Below are 18,693 nucleotides of genomic sequence, written 5' to 3'. Positions count from 1 at the left end.
TTCGGCTGAAGAGCGCGTGGTTGTGATGAGTTGGGAATGAATTGAAAATATGGCCGAAAGCTCTGTCGCAATACTTAGTTCTGAAGTTTTAATGCGCCGTTAGTGGCAGAGCAGAGTGGACACGAAGAGTCGGTGAAGCAAGAAGGAGAGGTGACAAGACGAGTCGGTGAAGAAGGAAGGAGGAAAGCAAGACACATCTGCAACATCTTTGATCAAACTGAGCTGAGCTGCTGATACGAAGCGTCGACCAAGCATCCCTGACTGGAGTGAATGCCCCAGCTGGCCTCTCGTTTGTCAGTGGTTGCTACTAGACCTGTTAGTATCACACTCACGACTACAAGTTTCCTGGTGTGCATCGACATCGGCATCAGTGGGGCCTCCCGCTGTCGATCCTGTTGACGGGCGGACAGGTCGGTGTGAATCCTGGACGGCAACCGAGCCTGTCGCGTTGGGGGATCTGGGCGGTGAGTCTCGCCTCGCCTGCATACATGGACATTGCAACATCATAATAATAATAAATAACATACATGTACTTTCCATTGGCATCAGTATTTCGCGTCAGGTTTTTGTCGCTTGTGTGGTGTGTTTCTCCACCAATGAGCGAGTACTATGATTTTTATCGCTGTTCTCACACTTTACCATTTTAGCAGCTTGCATATGCCATTGATATTATGTGGAAAGCGCGCATTTGCGCCATTTCTGGTGTATAAGAATGATCATTCCTCCATTATCATCATTATTATCCTCTACTGATGAGCTCCGACAGGGAGCGAAACAGCTGTCTAGAGGCGTGGAGCAATATTATCTCTCAACGGAAGTGTCCTTGCTGGTGTCTGTATGGTTCGGCTGAAGAGCGCGTGGTTGTGATGAGTTGGGAATGAATAATAATATAATAATAATAAAAAAAGTTGAACAGTCTCTGCTGGGATGACAACTACACCAAAGCTCAGTGGTTAGAGCATCGCTAGCTACAAGCGAGGGTCCCTGGTTCGAGTCCTGGTGGTGACAGTCAATTTTTTCTTCAGACTTTTCCCGTTTGTCTCTTTCCCTCGAACTAGTGAAAATAATAAAAGTAGAAAGGAAAAGGACATATGGAAACGAGTTAAGAGTAACTCGCCACCACTGTAACTAGATACTATATACAGTCAGAAAGTGCAACAACTAGGCACAAAACTTACAGAGTACTGAGACATTCAACGTCCTGACACCTAGCTTCAACACACGAACCATACGGCGAAACGTAAGTCGTGTGAAACAACTTGTTTTGTAGTCAACTAATCCATCACAATGTCATGCATGAGGAGTACTGTAGGAGTTTAGGTTTCGGCTTGTACAATTCGTTCTCGCAAAGCTTCCCCCTTCTTAACTTATCTTTGATATTTTTGACCCACCCAAGTTGGGTGGTGTGCTGCTTTGCTGCTTCGAATTGTAGTTAGACCGCTTTGTCAAATCGCCAACTGGTCTCGTCATCGTCCAGTGACAATCGACATTCTTTGTTCCGTTGGGACTGTAGCTTGTGCTCGTTTTCGTTGCGCTTGCCTTCCCCTCTTTAGTCTTTCCATAACCTTAAACCTTCCAAGTTGGAAGGCTGTCGGTTAGCGCTACGGAGATGTGTTGAAGCTAGGTGTCAGGACGTTGAATGTCTCAGTACTCTGTCAGTTTTGTGCCTAGTTGTTGCACTTTCTGACTGTATATAGTATCTAGTTACAGTGGTGGAGAGTTACTCTTAACTCGTTTCCATATGTCCTTTTCCTTTCTACTTTTATTATTGGCTCAATACCCGAGTTTCAAATAATAATAATAATAATAATAATATGAGGGTCCCTGGTTCGAGTCCTGGTGGTCACAGTCAATTTTTTCTTCAGACTTTTCCCGTTTGTCTCTTTCCCTCAAACCAGTTAATATTTTATGACTTGGGGCTCCCCGCGTGCTAGTTTGTACGTGAAGTGTGTGGGTACAGTGAGGGCTGCGTCCCACCCGCCTGTGTGGATTCACAGGAAGTGTGAGTTACGAAGTCTGAAGAAAACGTTGAACGGTCTCTGCTTGGATGACGACTACACCATAGCTCAGTGGTTAGAGCATCGCTGGCTACAAGCGAGGGTCCCTGGTTCGAGTCCTGGTGGTGACAGTCAATTTTTTCTTCAGACTTTTCCCGTTTGTCTCTTTCCCTCAAACCACTTAATAATAATAATAATAATAATAATAAAGGAGCACACGCTTCTTGCCGAACTTGACACTTGACTGACTCACGACTGCCATCCGGAGCACACGAGGAGCACGTCGCACCTTCCGCTCGGCAAACCTGAAAGAAAGCACCACTCCCTGCTCAATACACGGTGTGTCGGGGAATTCACCCCTCATCAGTTGAGCTTGAGTAGGCTGAGGAACATTGTGCCTGAAAAGCACCACTTATATACTGCTCTCCAGGCCAAACCATCACCAGGGATACAAACTTACAGAGACGCTTTGTTTCCAGCGCGACAAACACCTCGTGAAGCCCCAGGTAGCAGCGTGAGTCAGAGTCGCTCATGGAGTTGTGCTGGAGAGCAGTATATAAGTGGTGCTTTTCAGGCACAATCTTCCTCAGCCTACTCAAGCTCAACTGATGAGGGGTGAATTCCCCGAAACACTGTGTATTGAGCAGGGAGTGGTGCTTTCTTTCAGGTTTGCCGAGCAGAAGGTGCGACGTGCTCATCGTGTGCTCCGGATGGCAGTCGTGAGTCAGTCAAGTGTCAAGTTCGGCAAGAAGCTTGTGCTCCTCGTTGGAGCAACCAACTTCATGACTATTACCGCCGAAGTCGCAGCTTCTAAGTTCGAATAATAATAATATGCAAATAATCGACGTGGAGACGTGGAGACAACAATAATAATAAGAAGAAGATCACAAAAATGAATTATCTACGCAAGAGTCACCACCAGCCAATTAGGACATGTGTTAAAGTATTGAACGTTTTCGTTCCCTTCTTGTCAAAATACTACAGGGAATGATGGAAATAAGCTAATCTTGCCGTACATCTTGCCGTGCTGGAAGCTTTGTACATACGTAAGTTAGACCCTGAGCTTTGTGTTCAGAAGGAGAATGTGTTGTCTTTGCAGTTGTTTGGCACTGTTCGTCGTGAAGGTGCGAAATAGATCCCTTGATCTCTTGATATTTCTCTCTTTTTCTTGTCACTACGTTTTTGTCACTTATTGGATTTGCATGCTGTTTTCTTGATTCTTCGCATATATTTTTTCGTGTCACTTCTACACATAATTGGAGTGATATATTTCTGAACTTCTTTTCCTTATAGTTGTAGTCTTTCAGCTTATTTCCATCATTCCCTGTAGAATTTTGACAAGACGGGAACGAAAACGTTCAATATTTTGACACATGTCCTAATTGGCTGGTGGTGACTCTTGCGTAGATGCATGCGTAGATAATACATTTTTGTAATATTTTCTACCTCCGTCCTACTTTCAAATAATAAGATCCATGGTATTTTTGTAGTAATCATCGTAGAGAGCTCCTGTTTCTTTTGTAGCTGACCGCTAAAGACCTGTGCCTGACGTCACACAGGTCTATGCATGCCCGGACTATCACGCAACAGAGGGAAATCCTTTGCCACCCAGGTGCAAGTGAAATTTGCAACGGGACGTAAAATACCTTGCGAGTGCCGTACCTCCACTATTCGACCTCGGATCGACTTCGGACTTGTTGGAGCCGACGGCTGTGAACTTTCTAATGCGAATAGACCTTTCAATTACTCAATTACGTTCAGGGAAAGCCGAGTTACGAAATATTTGAGTGTTTGCAGAATGCACTTCCGATATGATGGTGATGCGGATGCGCTCGAAATTCTCAAGGCACGCGACGAAAAGTGCACCCAAAATGAAAATACGGAGAGGGAAGGCGCGTGAGAACGATCGCTCTCCTTTTACCAGATGCTCTGCTATTATACATAATATTTGCCCATTTCTTGTATTGCTGTGTGGAGTGGTGTGGCATTGGTAATGGCCTCTTTGCAAAGTTGGATATTGTGCATCCACAGATTCTCCGGGCAATACTTCATTTGCCGCCAAAGACCAACATAGCAGGAACTCGATGACATCCAGGTCGGGAATGAGGAGCTAATATGACTGAGTGTCAGAACTGTGGACAAGAAGTCAGTGGATGTTTGTGCTGCATGTCGCTCTGGCTCCTGCCACAACAATGACATCAGTACCCTCGAAGCCATCAGTGCTGGCATAGACCTGGCCCGTAAATCTTGTGAGCATGACCTACCGGGAGATGCGACAATCAATACCTTAGCACCTCTAGAAAACTCTGACCATGCCTGCGTCCTAGCTGACTTTCATATAAGCACGGCAGAGGAGCCGCCAGTGACTAGAACTTTCTGGCGTTACAAGCGCGCAGACTTGGACAGACTCCGCCACTTCTTTAGAACAACAGACTGGCAGACCACTGTCAGTGATGATCCTGATGCAATGTGTATGCACTTGACCAAGGATATTCTGGAAGGAATGCGCCGATACGTACCGTCTAAACAGCTGTACATGAAACCATCTAACCCCTCTTGGTGGACACCGGAATGCACAGAGGCTGTGGCACAGAAACAAAGAGCATGGAGGAGACTCCGCGCCGACGGGTCAAGTGGCCAGCTGCAAGCCCGTTACAATGTCGCCAAGCACTCAGCTAACCATTGTTTGGCAACTGCCAAGCAGGCATTCACAGCACGCCTGGCGCAGAAGTAAGCCTCTGGGTGTATGGCGTCTGGTGAATGGTGGCGAACCATCAAAAAGGCCTCTGGCCACGGAAACAGCCCATCCATACCTACTCTCCGCAGCACCGATGGTACGGAGCACGACACCAACCGCAGCAAAGCAGAGTGCATGGCCTAACACTTTGCCAACAAATGCAGTCTAGGGGCAGACGACCTATCTGCTCCATTTCCTCACGTCCGACCACGTACTGACTGCAACCTCTGCACTGTCCGGTTTCGCGATACCACAGTCGAGCGAACCCTCCGCCAGCTCAACCCCGCCAAGGCCACTGGTCCAGATGGGATACCTGCCCGCGTCTTGAAAGCTTGCTCTGCAGAATTGACACGGCCACTTTCAAAGCTACCGTATTTACATGCTGTCTTCGCTGCGACATCCAGCCACAACAGTGGAAGGTTGCAAACGTAAGTCCAGTCCACAAGCGCAAGTCCAAATCTTCGCCATCCAACAATCGACCAGCGTCGTTACTGAGCATCCTCTCCAAGGTCGTTGAGACCATACTCAACAATGATAAATGAGCAACTTCATGGAGACGAATCACGTCCTGTCAGAACGGCAATTTGGCTTCCGTCGCGGCCACAGTGCAGCAGACCTGCTGACTGCTCTCCACCACCAGTGGGTGCACACCGCAGGAGACGAAGGAGCTTCTCGAGTACTGGCCATCGACATTGCTGGAGCATTTGACCGGGTGTCCTACACTGGTCTATTGCACAAGGCTAGAGTGTATGGCATCTCAGGAGACCTGCATCGCTGGCTACAAGACTATCTCTGCAACCGCACACTTCAAGTCCTCATCTCCGGCCAGACATCCGCCAGACGCCCAGTTAAGGCTGGAGTGCCACAGGGCAGTATCCTGGGCCCCACCTTATTCTTGGTCTACGTCAACGACCTTGACGACCACTTCCCAATCGGCTCAAACCTTGCCTCATTCACCGACGACACAACCCTATACGCCGAAATTGCAATTCTCACTGCTGTTCCTGATATAACTAGAGTACTCCAGGCTGCTGTTGACCTAGTATCCAGTTGGGGCTCGGATTGGAAAGTTCAGTTCGAGCCAGCCAAATCTCAGGTCCTTACAATTTCCCACCATCGTCGGGACTGGCCCTACCCCCCCATTGTCTTCAATGGAACTCCTGTCGAGGAGCAGTCCTCCATCAAGTACTCGGCGTCATGTTTGACCATCAGCTAAAATTCAGCCAGCATATCCGAACCATTGTAGTCCGAGCAACGCAGAGACTTGGAGCCTTGCGCAAGGCATTACACTTGCGGGCTATTCCTGCCCGACTTCGAGCCTGCAAAGCCTTTGTCCGGCCGGTTATGGAGTACTGCCCAATCGTCTGGATGGGGGCAGCTCCTTCCCACTTGAATCGGCTGGACTGGGTGCAGGAGCGAGACATCAAGGCAATACATCCGCAATGCTGGCTTCCTAGCCTCATAATTCGCCGCACCATCGCTGCCCTCTGCCTCCTGTATAAAGCCCTTTGCGATAATTCTCCCTCTCTTCTCTCGAGAATGCCTCCACCCCCGACACACCAGCCCAGGATCACACGCCTCACTAGCCAGGCTGTACCGCACATCCCTATCAGTTATAGGATGTTCTTTTTGCCAATACCCGGAACAATGTGAGCCGAGCCTTTCCCCACTCCGTCAACCCAATTTGGAACCAGCTTCCTTCCTCTATCATTCTCCACCCATTTCAACCAAAGAACATCCAAAAGTTCAAGACAGCAGCTTATCACCATCTCCTCAGAACGAACTGGTACTGGGCCACTCATAGCATACGCGAGTAAGAGGGTACAGTGTCCTACCCTGCTTGGACATAATCTCTCCTCAAACACAGTGTCCTCTTGAATTTAACCCTTTCCATGCCATGGACGCGTATACGCGTTTTTTTAGTATCATTGATTGGCCACGGACGTGTTTACGCGTTCTGCCTACACTGTACAGTACATGCGTATCGCGCGCTATAGACGAGTGTACAAACTATCATAACTCCGTCCAAATATCTCGGACTGCTAAGGTTGAGACACCGCTGGAAAGGTCTTGGGCTCAGCTTTCCAGGGATATAAAGTTCTTTGCGATACGACAAGGTATGACCGAGCGGCGATAAATTGAACAGCCAGAATGCGCTATTTCATTTTTGGCGATCGATTCAAATTTTTTGTTCGCGACTTCGTGCAGGCTAGGGGATTTCCTCTAGACACAGCGCGTGCGCAGTCAGTTGCAACAAACGCGCTTGAATCTCAGCTGTCCAACGCAGTTTGAATCGTGAAAATCAGTTCACAATGAGCAAGAAGACGAAAGAAGACATGAGAGGCAGTCGTTTTGTTATTTTCAGGCACGGTAGGGGGACTTTGAGAGGAGATGGAAGTGGCCCTGGTATGCCTGTCGCGCTGTGAGTCCCTGGATTGGCTTCCTGTTGTCCAGATCTTTCCAACAAGCCATGGATCGTGAAAATCCATCAAGGTATAGTGAAATACCAATAAGTTTCGTTCTGAGGTGCGCGTGCAGCTTTGAACAGTTGAGCTCAGCGCCTGAACAATGTGTGGCCACACAGGAAAACACGCTGGCATGATAACACGCCACAACAACATTCAGCTCAAGACCAAAGTGGACGCTGTGATGAGGTAATGCCCTCATCGCCGTCTTTGCCGTTGCCTCCCCCAGAACCGCCACCTACATCTATCATCAGCAGTGCTGGGGCTGAGTCTGTGGTGTCGGTGGCACGTGCATATATGGATGAGGCAAGCACTGAACGTGAACAACGAGAAAGAAGGCTGAAGGGAACGGAATTCAACAAAGAAAGTAACACAATCAACATTCAAAGATTATTCAATGAATTATTACAGTACTGGAGGTCAAGCACCGGCGAGGACACTGGGAACACAAGATTTAACAACAACAACAACAACAACAACAACAACAACAACAACAACAACAACAACAACAACAACAACAACAACAACAACAACAACAACAACAACAACAACAACAACAACAACAACAACAACAATGGTGACAATTTACCATCAAGATCAAAGGAGGAGTCAACGAACAGAGGTTAAACAACATGACGCGAGCCTGGGACCGATCGGTGTTGATGAGGAGAATGACATGGAGGACGACACTGAGGACGAGTTGGGAGATGAGACGGAGGACGAGGTGGCGGTTGTTGGAGACGAGGATTCAGATGGTGATTGTGATCGAAAGAAGTCTGCCGTTTTTCTTCACTTGTTGTCTCACGCTAAGTGTCTGCAGATGTATGATGATTTTAGTTTTTCTGTTCTTTGTCGTGCACGGTATGCTAGTCAGTTGAAAGTACTTGAGGCTGTTTGTATTCGTTTGCACAAGCCTGATCTTTGTAAGCAGAAGGAACATGTAGTTGCGTTAAAATTGTTTTCGTAGGTGCACAGCGTGATTGTTTGTCTCACTGCACAGTTTTAGCGTTATAATTAGCTTCTCACCCGCCGTTGCACTTAGCTCTCACTTCACTTCTATTGTCTCACCTTCCCTCATTCTATTTTGGCACTGTATTTTGTTCTCGTAACACATTGAATGTATATTTAATCATTGTTCAGCATGGTTACTCTTCAGTCACGACTTTCCACTGATGAATGTGACAAGAAAATTAATTCTGGTAAACTTTCATTTTTCACTCACAAAGCGACTGTTCAGTACATGGGGTAGTGGTCTACCAGAGCAATCACACTCACCACCGTGGTGGTTTTCCAGAAATGAGTAGAAGCAAAACACCACACTCGCAGCCACATAATAGATAAATAGCCGAAAAACATCTAAATCCATCAAAGAACCGCCAGCAAGCGGGAGAAAAGGCCGTGAAATCAAGTGAAACAGCATGGCCAGTGGTGAGCATGGGGTGACTGGGCAGCAGGGGAGCGCCTGAAAAACAATGACTCCCTACATTCCTAGCCGCAACCGCTCAACCGGGCTAGAGGGAAAACACGCCTTTCGGCCAAAAAACCTTTCTACTTCATTAATTCCTGCCCCGCTGCCAGTCAGACCCAAGAATAGAGATAGCAAGAAATGGTATGTAATAACCGGTGTATGTCATAATCATAAGCCACACACATAGGCATAGATTGTCAAGAAGAACAGCGGACGACTCCCATGAAACCAGGGTGGGTGGGCGGGCAACTTCAACTACCACGAGGAAAAACAAAGACCACGATGGCAGGTTCAATGGAGTTGCGCAGAACAAGAGCAAATGCACGAAAATATTTGTGAGTGAAAAATACGTTTTTTGCACTCTTTCGCTACGCTCAGCCGTGAAAAAACAAAACGACTTCGTTGTAGTATGGCGATGACTGCAGAATTTGTTCTCTTTATTGCTATTATAAAATTGTTGTCTCCACGTCGATTATTTACTACTGTGATCTGTATCTTTCTGTTGTGTGTGGTTGTGTCTGCGGTGTACGCAGAGGCCAGCTAGCTGGCAAAAAGTATAACAGGGGTGTTTTATCACACGCCGTCAAGCTATCGTGCACAGTCCCTCCCCTCCCACTACTGAAGGTTCGAGGGCGATAAGAAGCGTGTTGACCGTGAACGGCTCAGTGAAGTTGAGCACAGCTTTTTCATACCAGGTACATGTTATTCTCCTGTGTTGGCATGGGCCCAGAACCAACCATGATAAATGAAGAGGCTGGCATTTTCTCTTCTCAGGTCTGCCATCCGTCCGCGGATCACGCTCTGTTCCCGGTCGTCACTTTGACCTCGCACCTGTCGACCTCGTACAGGCTGAGGCGCGTCTGACTCGTCATTTAACTGTATCCACAGCCATATTGCCAATTAATTTTAAGTAATGGAACGTGTATGAGCATAGCGCAACCCCAATGTTGCAAGAAAAGAGTGAACTCCAGAGAAGTATTTAGTATCCAGTAAAAAATATACAAGTACCCAGAGAAGTTTTTATACAGAGAAGTATTAATACGAAACCCAAGTATTTCTACAATCAGTCTTCAATTATTATCTTGTCCGCCGGTCTAAATAACGATCGTGACACGAAAAAAATGGTGTCGAAACCCTGGATGAGCAAAGGTAAGACCAAGAAAGGTGCTGTAACATCATCGAAGGCAGATGGAGAGAATGTGTCTTCCCTGGAGAGTTGCAAGGAAGTTAGATGAGGTACTGTGTTATGCGACGTCAACACCAGTACCATCGTTGTTCGTCTCTACACGCAAGTCGAGGCAAGCTCGCATTTAAGCGGTCACGCATACAAAATGACTGTATCGAGTGTTAACGATGGTATGTTTTCTAGAGGTTGTTGACATAATTATTGAGATTCAATATTTAAATTGGATGTGCCTTCGGGAAAGTAATAAATTGTTCCACACAGGAGCAGATGAAGATGGTGTGAGATCAAAATTCCATACAACATTGTTCCCAGTGTGTTTAACATGGGTCAAACTATCCTGCTTACCGGTGGAGACGTTACCATTCTTCCCGGACACATTCTTGAACTCACACTTGTAGCGTCCTGGCTGGTTCACACAATATTTGCTGCTGGAATTGCAGATATGAACGGTGTCACATTCATTGATGTCCTCGCATAAACCTACGGGTCAGAATAGAAAGGCGCCCTCAGTCCTTATCATGATGCGTCAGTCAGTATAGTATTTCATAAGGTGCGCAAGCCCACTGCATCCACTGGATTACATGCCCATGAAAACCGTACACAAACCATCCTAAATAAAAGAGATAGCTTCGCTGAATATTACTGATGTCTTAATCGACTCTGGAGGATGATGATGGCTCTTTATCGTAAATTTGATTCATATAATTATTAGATTATACCATGGTACGGTACGGAGGGCCTGTTTTCAGCCAATCAGCGCTCGTCTAGCCATGGTTATATTGGCCAGTATAAATCCCGCGCGGGATTTATATAGAATATAAATCCCGGTGCACGGTACGTACGCTAGGGCACTGCCACCGTACATGTTCACTGCCTGAAAGGCAGTGAACTTGTACGGCGGCAGTACTCCAGCGCACGGACCATACATAAACAGACACAACGGACACCACATGCACGTGTACCCTCCACACAGAACGGCACACTGACGAGGAACAGTACACAATGGAAAAGAAGAATGACCTGGAATTCGTCTACAGAGTATTCTGTTATACTGAATCTGAGGATAAAGAACGTCAATAACCACGAAGTATCCCGAATGGGTCAGCAATGTACATTGTACTTCGAAGAGTTGAAGATCATCAACAGACTGTCTCCCCCAAGTTTATAATACCAGTGTACATGTACTTCAACCTGATTGGAAAAGGCTACAATAGATTGGATTGAAATGTGATACAAAACAGTGCATGCAAATGCATCTACTTGCAAGCAAAACTGATTATAAGATGCCGCATGTGAAAATCAGCACTGTACCATAATTATAGTAACACTTACTCCCAAAGAGTCTGTAATCTAACTAGTGACGGTAGTTTGATTCAACGACAAACTCCAGCACCGCAGCAATTCAGTCGACTTCCACACCGCTCACGACTCAAGACAAGATCATGAAGATGCTACAATATGCACTGGTACTGAAAGGAAATCTTATGCCAAACATCCACGGAGGAATCTCCTTCTGACCTTGCTCGACCATTCTTTCAACTGACAACTGATAACCATCAGAAGATGTTCATGTACTGCATGATGTAGGAGATCTCCAAATATGTTCGTTGTTCTGGAAATGCGTAGGGGTACCTGGCATAAGTAGGATATGACCCTCGTAGTCGGGTTATACCGTACCCTCATATAAATCCCTCCTGCTATCGCAGTCGGGATTTATATTCAGCCGGTATAACCCTCTGACTCGGGTTATATCCTCTACTTATGGTGACAAAGAAGAAGGACCAAATGTTACGAGTTATGACTAACTGTCCACCAACGTAACCAGATCTTCTACAGTCAGTGAGTGCTACAAAATGGCACAAAACTGACTCGCTGACTTTGTAAGATCTGGTTACGTTGGTGGACAGTTAGTCATAACTCGTCACATGTTGTCTTTCTCCTTTCTTAACATAATTTATTAGGCTCACCATCCGAGTTCAACATAATTATTGCATAACAATTATTATTACTCAATGATGCTGACAGCTAGACTGTTTCGGCCAATGAGGCTTTATCAGTGAACCTCCGAGCTTAAAATAGGATTGAACTGCCAGCCATGGCTACGAGAACCACAGACATTAGGACAGCTCGATAATAATTTTTACTATTAAATTTTAGTCATTTGCAGTGAAGAAACCACATGATTTGTGGATGCTGTGCGTACGGTTTTTCATAAAAGTCAATTAAATTATTATTGGGATCAGAAGACTTTTTCCGTTGACATCGCAAAGCAAGCTAGGGTAGTCTTCCATAAGGCCAAATTGAATGGTGAATCATTATTCCCGTAGCTATGCAAAAGACGTTACTTCAGTAACGTCTGGCGCTAGTCAGGGTCCACACAGCTTTAATTCCGTGTTTGTTTGTTTGTGCCATCGGCATGCCTGGCGCTATCCCCTACCTGTCCGGTACGGTACCATCAAAGACAGCCAGCCAGACATCAGTACAGTGTTGTACAGTATAATGATTTCGCATAGCATGTCATACAACAGGTTAAGGCTTGGGAACGATGAACATGACAAGAGTCTTATTGTGAAAGAGAGTCAGGCCAAGTTTCTGAAGATCAGTAGCGAGTGCTTTCCCGTGCATTAAGTTAGTATTACAAAAGCATAGACAGGATGCGTATTATAGGAGACCCAAGTTGCTGAAGATCAGTAGTCATTGCTGATATCGTGCAGAAAAACTAAATCCACAGCCTCTTTTGCCGTTGGACAGGATGCGTATTACAGGAGACTGTAAAATGATGTAATGTGCTCCACAGGCAACCATGAATTAAGCCATCAGCAACAGTTAAGCACAAGCACACTATTAAGGCAAGGAAATGATTGTACCGTATCGTAATGTATGGAATATAATTTTACCCCATTGGCTCAACGGGTCAATGTATTACTACAAAAAGGCCACAAAAATCCGATTATAAGGAGATAAAAAGGAAAAGAGGGAGCAAACCCAAAGTGGATGAAGTGGGAGAAAATAACCATCCCCAATAAATTCTGCAATTACTTTTGCCTAACTCATATTCAAACTGATTGAAACGTTTTTGAACTACTATTCTGTTGCCAATCAATGGAAAAAACATTTACATCAGTTCAAATAACATGCATGATGAGCTAGGAAAAAAGCATTGCGTAGGGCCCTGAGCTCTCTCGTTCTTAGTACACACTTTCGTTGGAGATCTAGAGTTCTAGATTGACTGAACGGAGACAAAATAGACACAGAAATCACGGCCTGGAGCGAGCAAGAGTTCTTTTTTTGTGACTTCGCTGTTTTCTTGCAGCATGTCAGGGGGGTTTCCCATTTGCCCTACGCACGCGTTATGGACATCAAATGAATCGCATGGATCTCAGCTATGAAGAGCAATTTCATTCGTGAAAATTTGTTGAATGTCAGCAAGGAGCCGAAAAAGAATGTGTGCCTGAGTTTTCGTTTCGTTGGGAGAGGTTGTAGAAGTGGCCTTGGTGGGGCTATGGAGCTGAGAGCTCCTACGATAAATTCACTTCGGCCTGGACATTACAACAAGTCCAGTATGATGAAATTCCATTTAGGTGAACTGAAATGAGAATAAATTTCCTACGGAGCAGTGCGCCCAAACTCCGCAAGGAGAGTCCATGCGCTGGAGTGCAAGTTTACCAGTAAGTGTTCCAATGAATCCGTTCCCATGGTTGTTCACACCGCCAATTCGAACTTAGCTGAAAAAGATGAGCGAAATCAGTGATATTGCCCTCCCCAGCTTTTCTCGTTTTGTCGGACATGCTGTCGTACATTCCGGTAAGCTTGACGGCATTTTCATTCTCGCCTACGCCATTCAGTACATCATGCAGAGAAGGGGAGAGGAGAGATTGAGAATTCACCTGTTAGGTATGACGAATGTGTACAGCTGCTTACCTGTACTGTAATTCTTTGCATATCCAGAGGAACAATTGCAGATGAAACCTCCTCCTTCATTTTCTACGCATATTTGGCGCGTCGGATGACAAGGAGAGTCTGAACAATTAAAAGCTACAAAATAATGTTTATGTACAGGATCACACAACAATCACGTTATTTGTAAAGACAAGTTATGATAAGAGAGAATGGCGGAGAAAATTCAAATTATGTGTGCAATTTGGTCTCCGACAAGGCTTGCAGTTTCCAGGTAGGCTTCCTTGGGGTTTGGTAAATTGATTGCTCAAAAACCTTGAAAGAGTGTAATACATAGGAATCTTGAAACCTGGCCTGCTAGTCGTAATAGACCAATCCCGAAAAGATTGTCTGGGTTCGTGAAAGGGGGCACACGTGTAAGCCAGCTCGCGTGAAGTGCATCGTTTTGTATTCTGTTTGTGTGTGTGTCAGCTCATGGCGGAGGAGAGAGAGACTTTTGCTCGCGGAGCTGAAGCCAAAGGATTTGATGGAGTCCTGCCTGCAGGTAGTCAAAGGACCTTCGGTGCCTTGGGCAGTCCCTGATGGAGTGTGGAGGCCAGCTAGCTCTCGGTTAGGAGACAAACATTCGCGTGGCGATCGACTCTCCGTAAAAATACAAGCTACATAGCGCCGACAAACTGCAACAGCTACGATTTCAACTAACTTCTCGATCTGCTGCTTCACAAAGTTCAACTATTTACAAGTCCTGACTTTTGTAGTCTGAAGCTGGAGTCTCATCGGCCACCTACAGGTAGCGTTTGGAGCTGACTTGGACTCCTTCCTCAAACTCTCTTGAGAGATTCATTGTAATTCTTTTTCCTGGCTCCACATTCTTACAACTGATCTGAGAGTGCCAATTTTTCTAGCAGCCGTGAGCCCCAAGCCGATGTCCTGCATCCAGTTTCATCCCGAGATCGCCGTCCTGGTTTATTATAGCCGCCCCCGCCCAGAACCACCAGTGTCTTGCTGTTGATGTGCAATATATGGGAGTTTGACAACACCGAATGTCGACAACACAGTGTCGTTGTAAATGGTGCAGACCAACCACGATATGTTACTGTTCTAAGTGTGGAGTTCGACTGCATTTCGATCGTGGATCAAATGCCACGGTGTATACGAGGCACGAACGGTAGCAGACGAAAACATTTCTGGGCACTCCTTGACGACTGTTACATATTTTTCTTCTCCAATACTGCTTGTTCATGTTTGCATTGCTCCACAAACACTTTGAAGACAACATAATTCGTTATATCATATTGTATCCTCCCTTCATAAAAAGACAGGGTCATTTTGGTACGCGATTCGGCCAACGTTCCCTTTTAGGAACATATATGTTGGACGCAGTAGAGCGTCCAGCCCCTATATGATGTCCAACCCCTATATATAGTCCATTGGTCCAAAATCCACCATACAGAGTCTAAACTTTGAAATCAACTACACAGAGTCTTTATGTGGACAACACTCCCTGTATAAAGTCCACCCAATTAGGCATCCCCTATCCAAAGTTCAAAATTAGACATAGGAGCTGCTGTGAGCAGTGACTATTAACCATAAAACTGCCTCTCCCTTTAATCCTTTATATCATTCACTTCTTAAGATAAAAAAGGCTTATACTTAGTATTGAGGCTCCACTGCAGCCACTTCATTACATGAAAAACCCTACAAACACCATCCTCGAATCAAGTGGTCTCTTCGCAGACGCTGCAAATTACAATATCTCAATCATTGTGCACGCACAAACACATACACACACATGCACACACCCACACACCGCCAAGAAATTACCAAGAAAAATGACAAGAATCGAAAGAGAATAGGCTATGATGGAAAGCCAAGGATTAATTTATTGTGCGCGCGTGCGCGAGCGCGCACACACACACACACACACACACATGTATACAACACCAAGAAAAGATAAGAGACACAATACACACGCAACTCCAAAAGCCATGCAAACGTCCACCCATTTACACGTAAAGTAAAGAGGGATAACAAATAATTATACGAAACGAATGCATACGTGGACGGGTGCACGAACGTTTACATACGTGTAGTAGTGTAAGAGAGTAACATAGTGCAGTAGTCAGCATAATACTAGCACATTCTGTGAGTGCAATAGCAAGCTTCACCATTGCTCATGGACATGGAAATGTTCAGCAGCACTCAGTTTCGCAAGCTTCTGAAGATCAGCACACCTGCAACAAATAGATAGCACAAGGATACGCTTATTACCGTAATAATGGATGGAAGCAGACAACTACCAAGTTCTCAACTTTTATCCGCGACGTTACGGTACTTCATGGAATACGAGTATTATCTTGAGAAGCAAGCTATCACCCTACTACTACTAGTGGACTGGCACTGCGTTTGTCGATCCCATTGTATTTTACATCATACTACTTGAAGTAGAGGAAGAGTGTCAAGGAAGAGTGTCGTGGAGTTCACATAATTATCACAGGTCAAAATTGATGATAGCTAGACGATTGATGCAAAGTCCTTGCAGTCCTTGAGGACTGATAGTATTGTCATGCAACTATTACGAAGTCGTTGATTACTTTTAGGGCATTCATTCAAGCAACATCAAACAAACGCTATACGCTCCTTGAAAATGGAAAAAAATTCAAGCATAACGACAGAACAGCAGACCAATCGAAACGAGTAAAAGCTTCCTTACCTCAATCATCGTCCTGCCATGTAGTTGGACAGCCTTTTAACACGGTGGTACAGGCAGCTCTTGTCCAGCCAAACAGGGTATCCTTGTGGCGTCGAACGAAAGAGAGTGTCAGTGTATCTGACTCGTCAGATTGGAACTGCGCTGAACTTTTCTCGTTCTCAGCTTTCTGCTTTCATCCCACGCGCTGATGAAACCATTCAAACGTCATACTGTCAGCAACGGCACAGCAGAACTGGCAGCCATGGCCGGTCAAACAGGGGATCCTTGTGGCGTGGAAGGAAAAAGAGTGTCAGTGTACCTGACTCGTCAGATTTGAACTGCGCTGAATTTTCTCGTTCTCCAATTTCTGCTTTCATCCCGCGCACTGAGGAAAACATCTTCAAAGAACCACAAAACGCTTTCTAGATTTGATTTTGAACGTCTCCTTTTCCTCCTTGGTTACCTCGAGACATATTACTGTAAGCAACTGCACAGCAGAACTGGCAGCCATGGCTGCAGTGAAGAAAGGAATGCGCTGCCACGAGGCAAGCAAAACTGAAAAGATGTTTGTTCTTTTTTTTACTACACACAGGATGGTGTGACTGGATAAACTGGACTCCTGGACCGTGAATAGGGGATTTGTAGAAATGTGTACTCCTTATAGGGGATTGCGCGGCTGGATGGAGCTGTTCCAGATTAAAGCTGGCGCACCCCAAGGCAGCTTCCTGGAACCCACCTTATTCTTGATGTATGTCAACGATGCTGAGACCTGTCTTTCCCCATCAACGCGAATGGGTGTGTACGCAGATGACACCACGCTGTACACCACCATACGATCCAGAGATGACTCTGCTGGCAGTATTGCAGACATGCAATCTAGCCTGGATCGATTGAGTAGCTGGGGAGAACAATGGCGAGTTCGCTTTGAGCCGACAAAGTCGCAGCTGCTGCATATTGGCCACCACCGCAACCCCTGGCCACTCCCAGACCTAACGTTCGGAGCCCATGATATTCCCTGCGGGGACGAGCTGAAGCTCCTGGTAGTGACCTTCGACAGCAAACTCACCTTCAGACGCCACCTCCGCAATGTTTCTCTTCGTGCTGTAGCCCGGCTAGGATTTCTGCGTCGAGCATCAAGTTTCCTTGGTCGTGAAGGACGCTTGACAACGTACAGAGGCTTCGTACGCCCTGTACTCCAATACGCACCATTGATATGGATTGGCACAGCCAACTCTCACCTGCAAAGTCTCGACCGAGTACATTGGTCCTGACGCCTTGCTGCAGAGCCTAGCTGCCCGCCGCCAAGTGTACGCTCTCACATACATGTACAAGCTAATGTGCCTTCAAGACCATCCAGACCTCTCTGCGCTTGTGCCGCCTCGCCAGGAAGCTTGCCTCGTCCCGCGGACAAGGTCGCAGCTCCGTGTCCGCCACCAGCATCAGCTACAAGTAGTGCTCCTCCCTACGGCCCCCAACTTTCTCGAGCGTTCGTTCCCATATGGTGTAGTGGATGAATGGAACAGGCTTCCGCAAGACATGTTTCCGGATCCGATGCCCCAGTTGAAACCTCTCCAATCCTTCAAGACGAAGGTCCATCGCCACTTGCGTCAAAAGAATTGGCTCTGGGCTACGGACTCCCTGTGAGGCTATGCCACCCGTCAATGAGCAACTACCCTCGTCCATCATCTCTCTTCATTTATTTTATTTCTCTTCTCATCTCTTTCTTGTTTTATTTTATTTCTTTCTCTCTCTCTCTCTCTCTCTCTCTCTCTTTCTTTCTCACTTGATCTCCCCCCCTCCCTAGCTGCATTCCTATCGATGCCTGGTTGTAGGCTATGATTCCGAGACCTCAGGTCGGATGAGCCTCGCCAACCACATCGGCACATCGCCCCTACTCCCCTTTGTCTTGTTGTCCAGTGTCATTTCAGTTGTCCTCTTCCCCTGATTATTAGTAGGGCTGTGGTTTTTAGTAAAAATCAAAATCAAAATTGAGTGGACTCCTGAACTCTGTATAGTGGATTTTGGACCAATGGACTCTATATAGGACGCTGGACATCATATAGTGCATGGACTTTACACTGAGTCCAACATATACATATTTCCATACCGCATGGACATATTCAGGTCAAACTTATTATTATTACTTAAAGTATTACTTCAAAGTATTATTATTTTGCTTGTTCGCGTTGGCATCAACCTGCATAGAGCAGGTATATAGCCTTCGCTTAAGCTGCCATAAAAAAAGAAAGCT

The 18,693-nt window shown here is 46.0% G+C and overlaps 1 protein-coding gene across 1 annotated transcript in view; it reads right to left on the bottom strand.

Annotated features, from left to right (window-relative positions):
• The window catches only part of LOC135824649 (cadherin EGF LAG seven-pass G-type receptor 1-like), a 182,108-nt gene that overhangs the window by 113,859 nt on the left and 49,556 nt on the right, over positions 1 to 18,693 (bottom strand). The window contains exons 10-11 of the mRNA XM_065337369.1: positions 13,775 to 13,888; positions 10,199 to 10,333 (exon numbers count right to left, since the gene is read on the bottom strand). Coding sequence (XP_065193441.1) covers positions 10,199 to 10,333; positions 13,775 to 13,888 — 249 coding nt within the window. The remainder of the gene's footprint in view (positions 1 to 10,198; positions 10,334 to 13,774; positions 13,889 to 18,693) is intronic.

The sequence above is a fragment of the Sycon ciliatum genome, chromosome 9 (genome assembly GCF_964019385.1).
Source record: "Sycon ciliatum chromosome 9, ocSycCili1.1, whole genome shotgun sequence".
In the NCBI taxonomy this organism is placed as follows: domain Eukaryota; kingdom Metazoa; phylum Porifera; class Calcarea; order Leucosolenida; family Sycettidae; genus Sycon; species Sycon ciliatum.
This window is presented reverse-complemented; position numbering and strand designations above follow the sequence as displayed.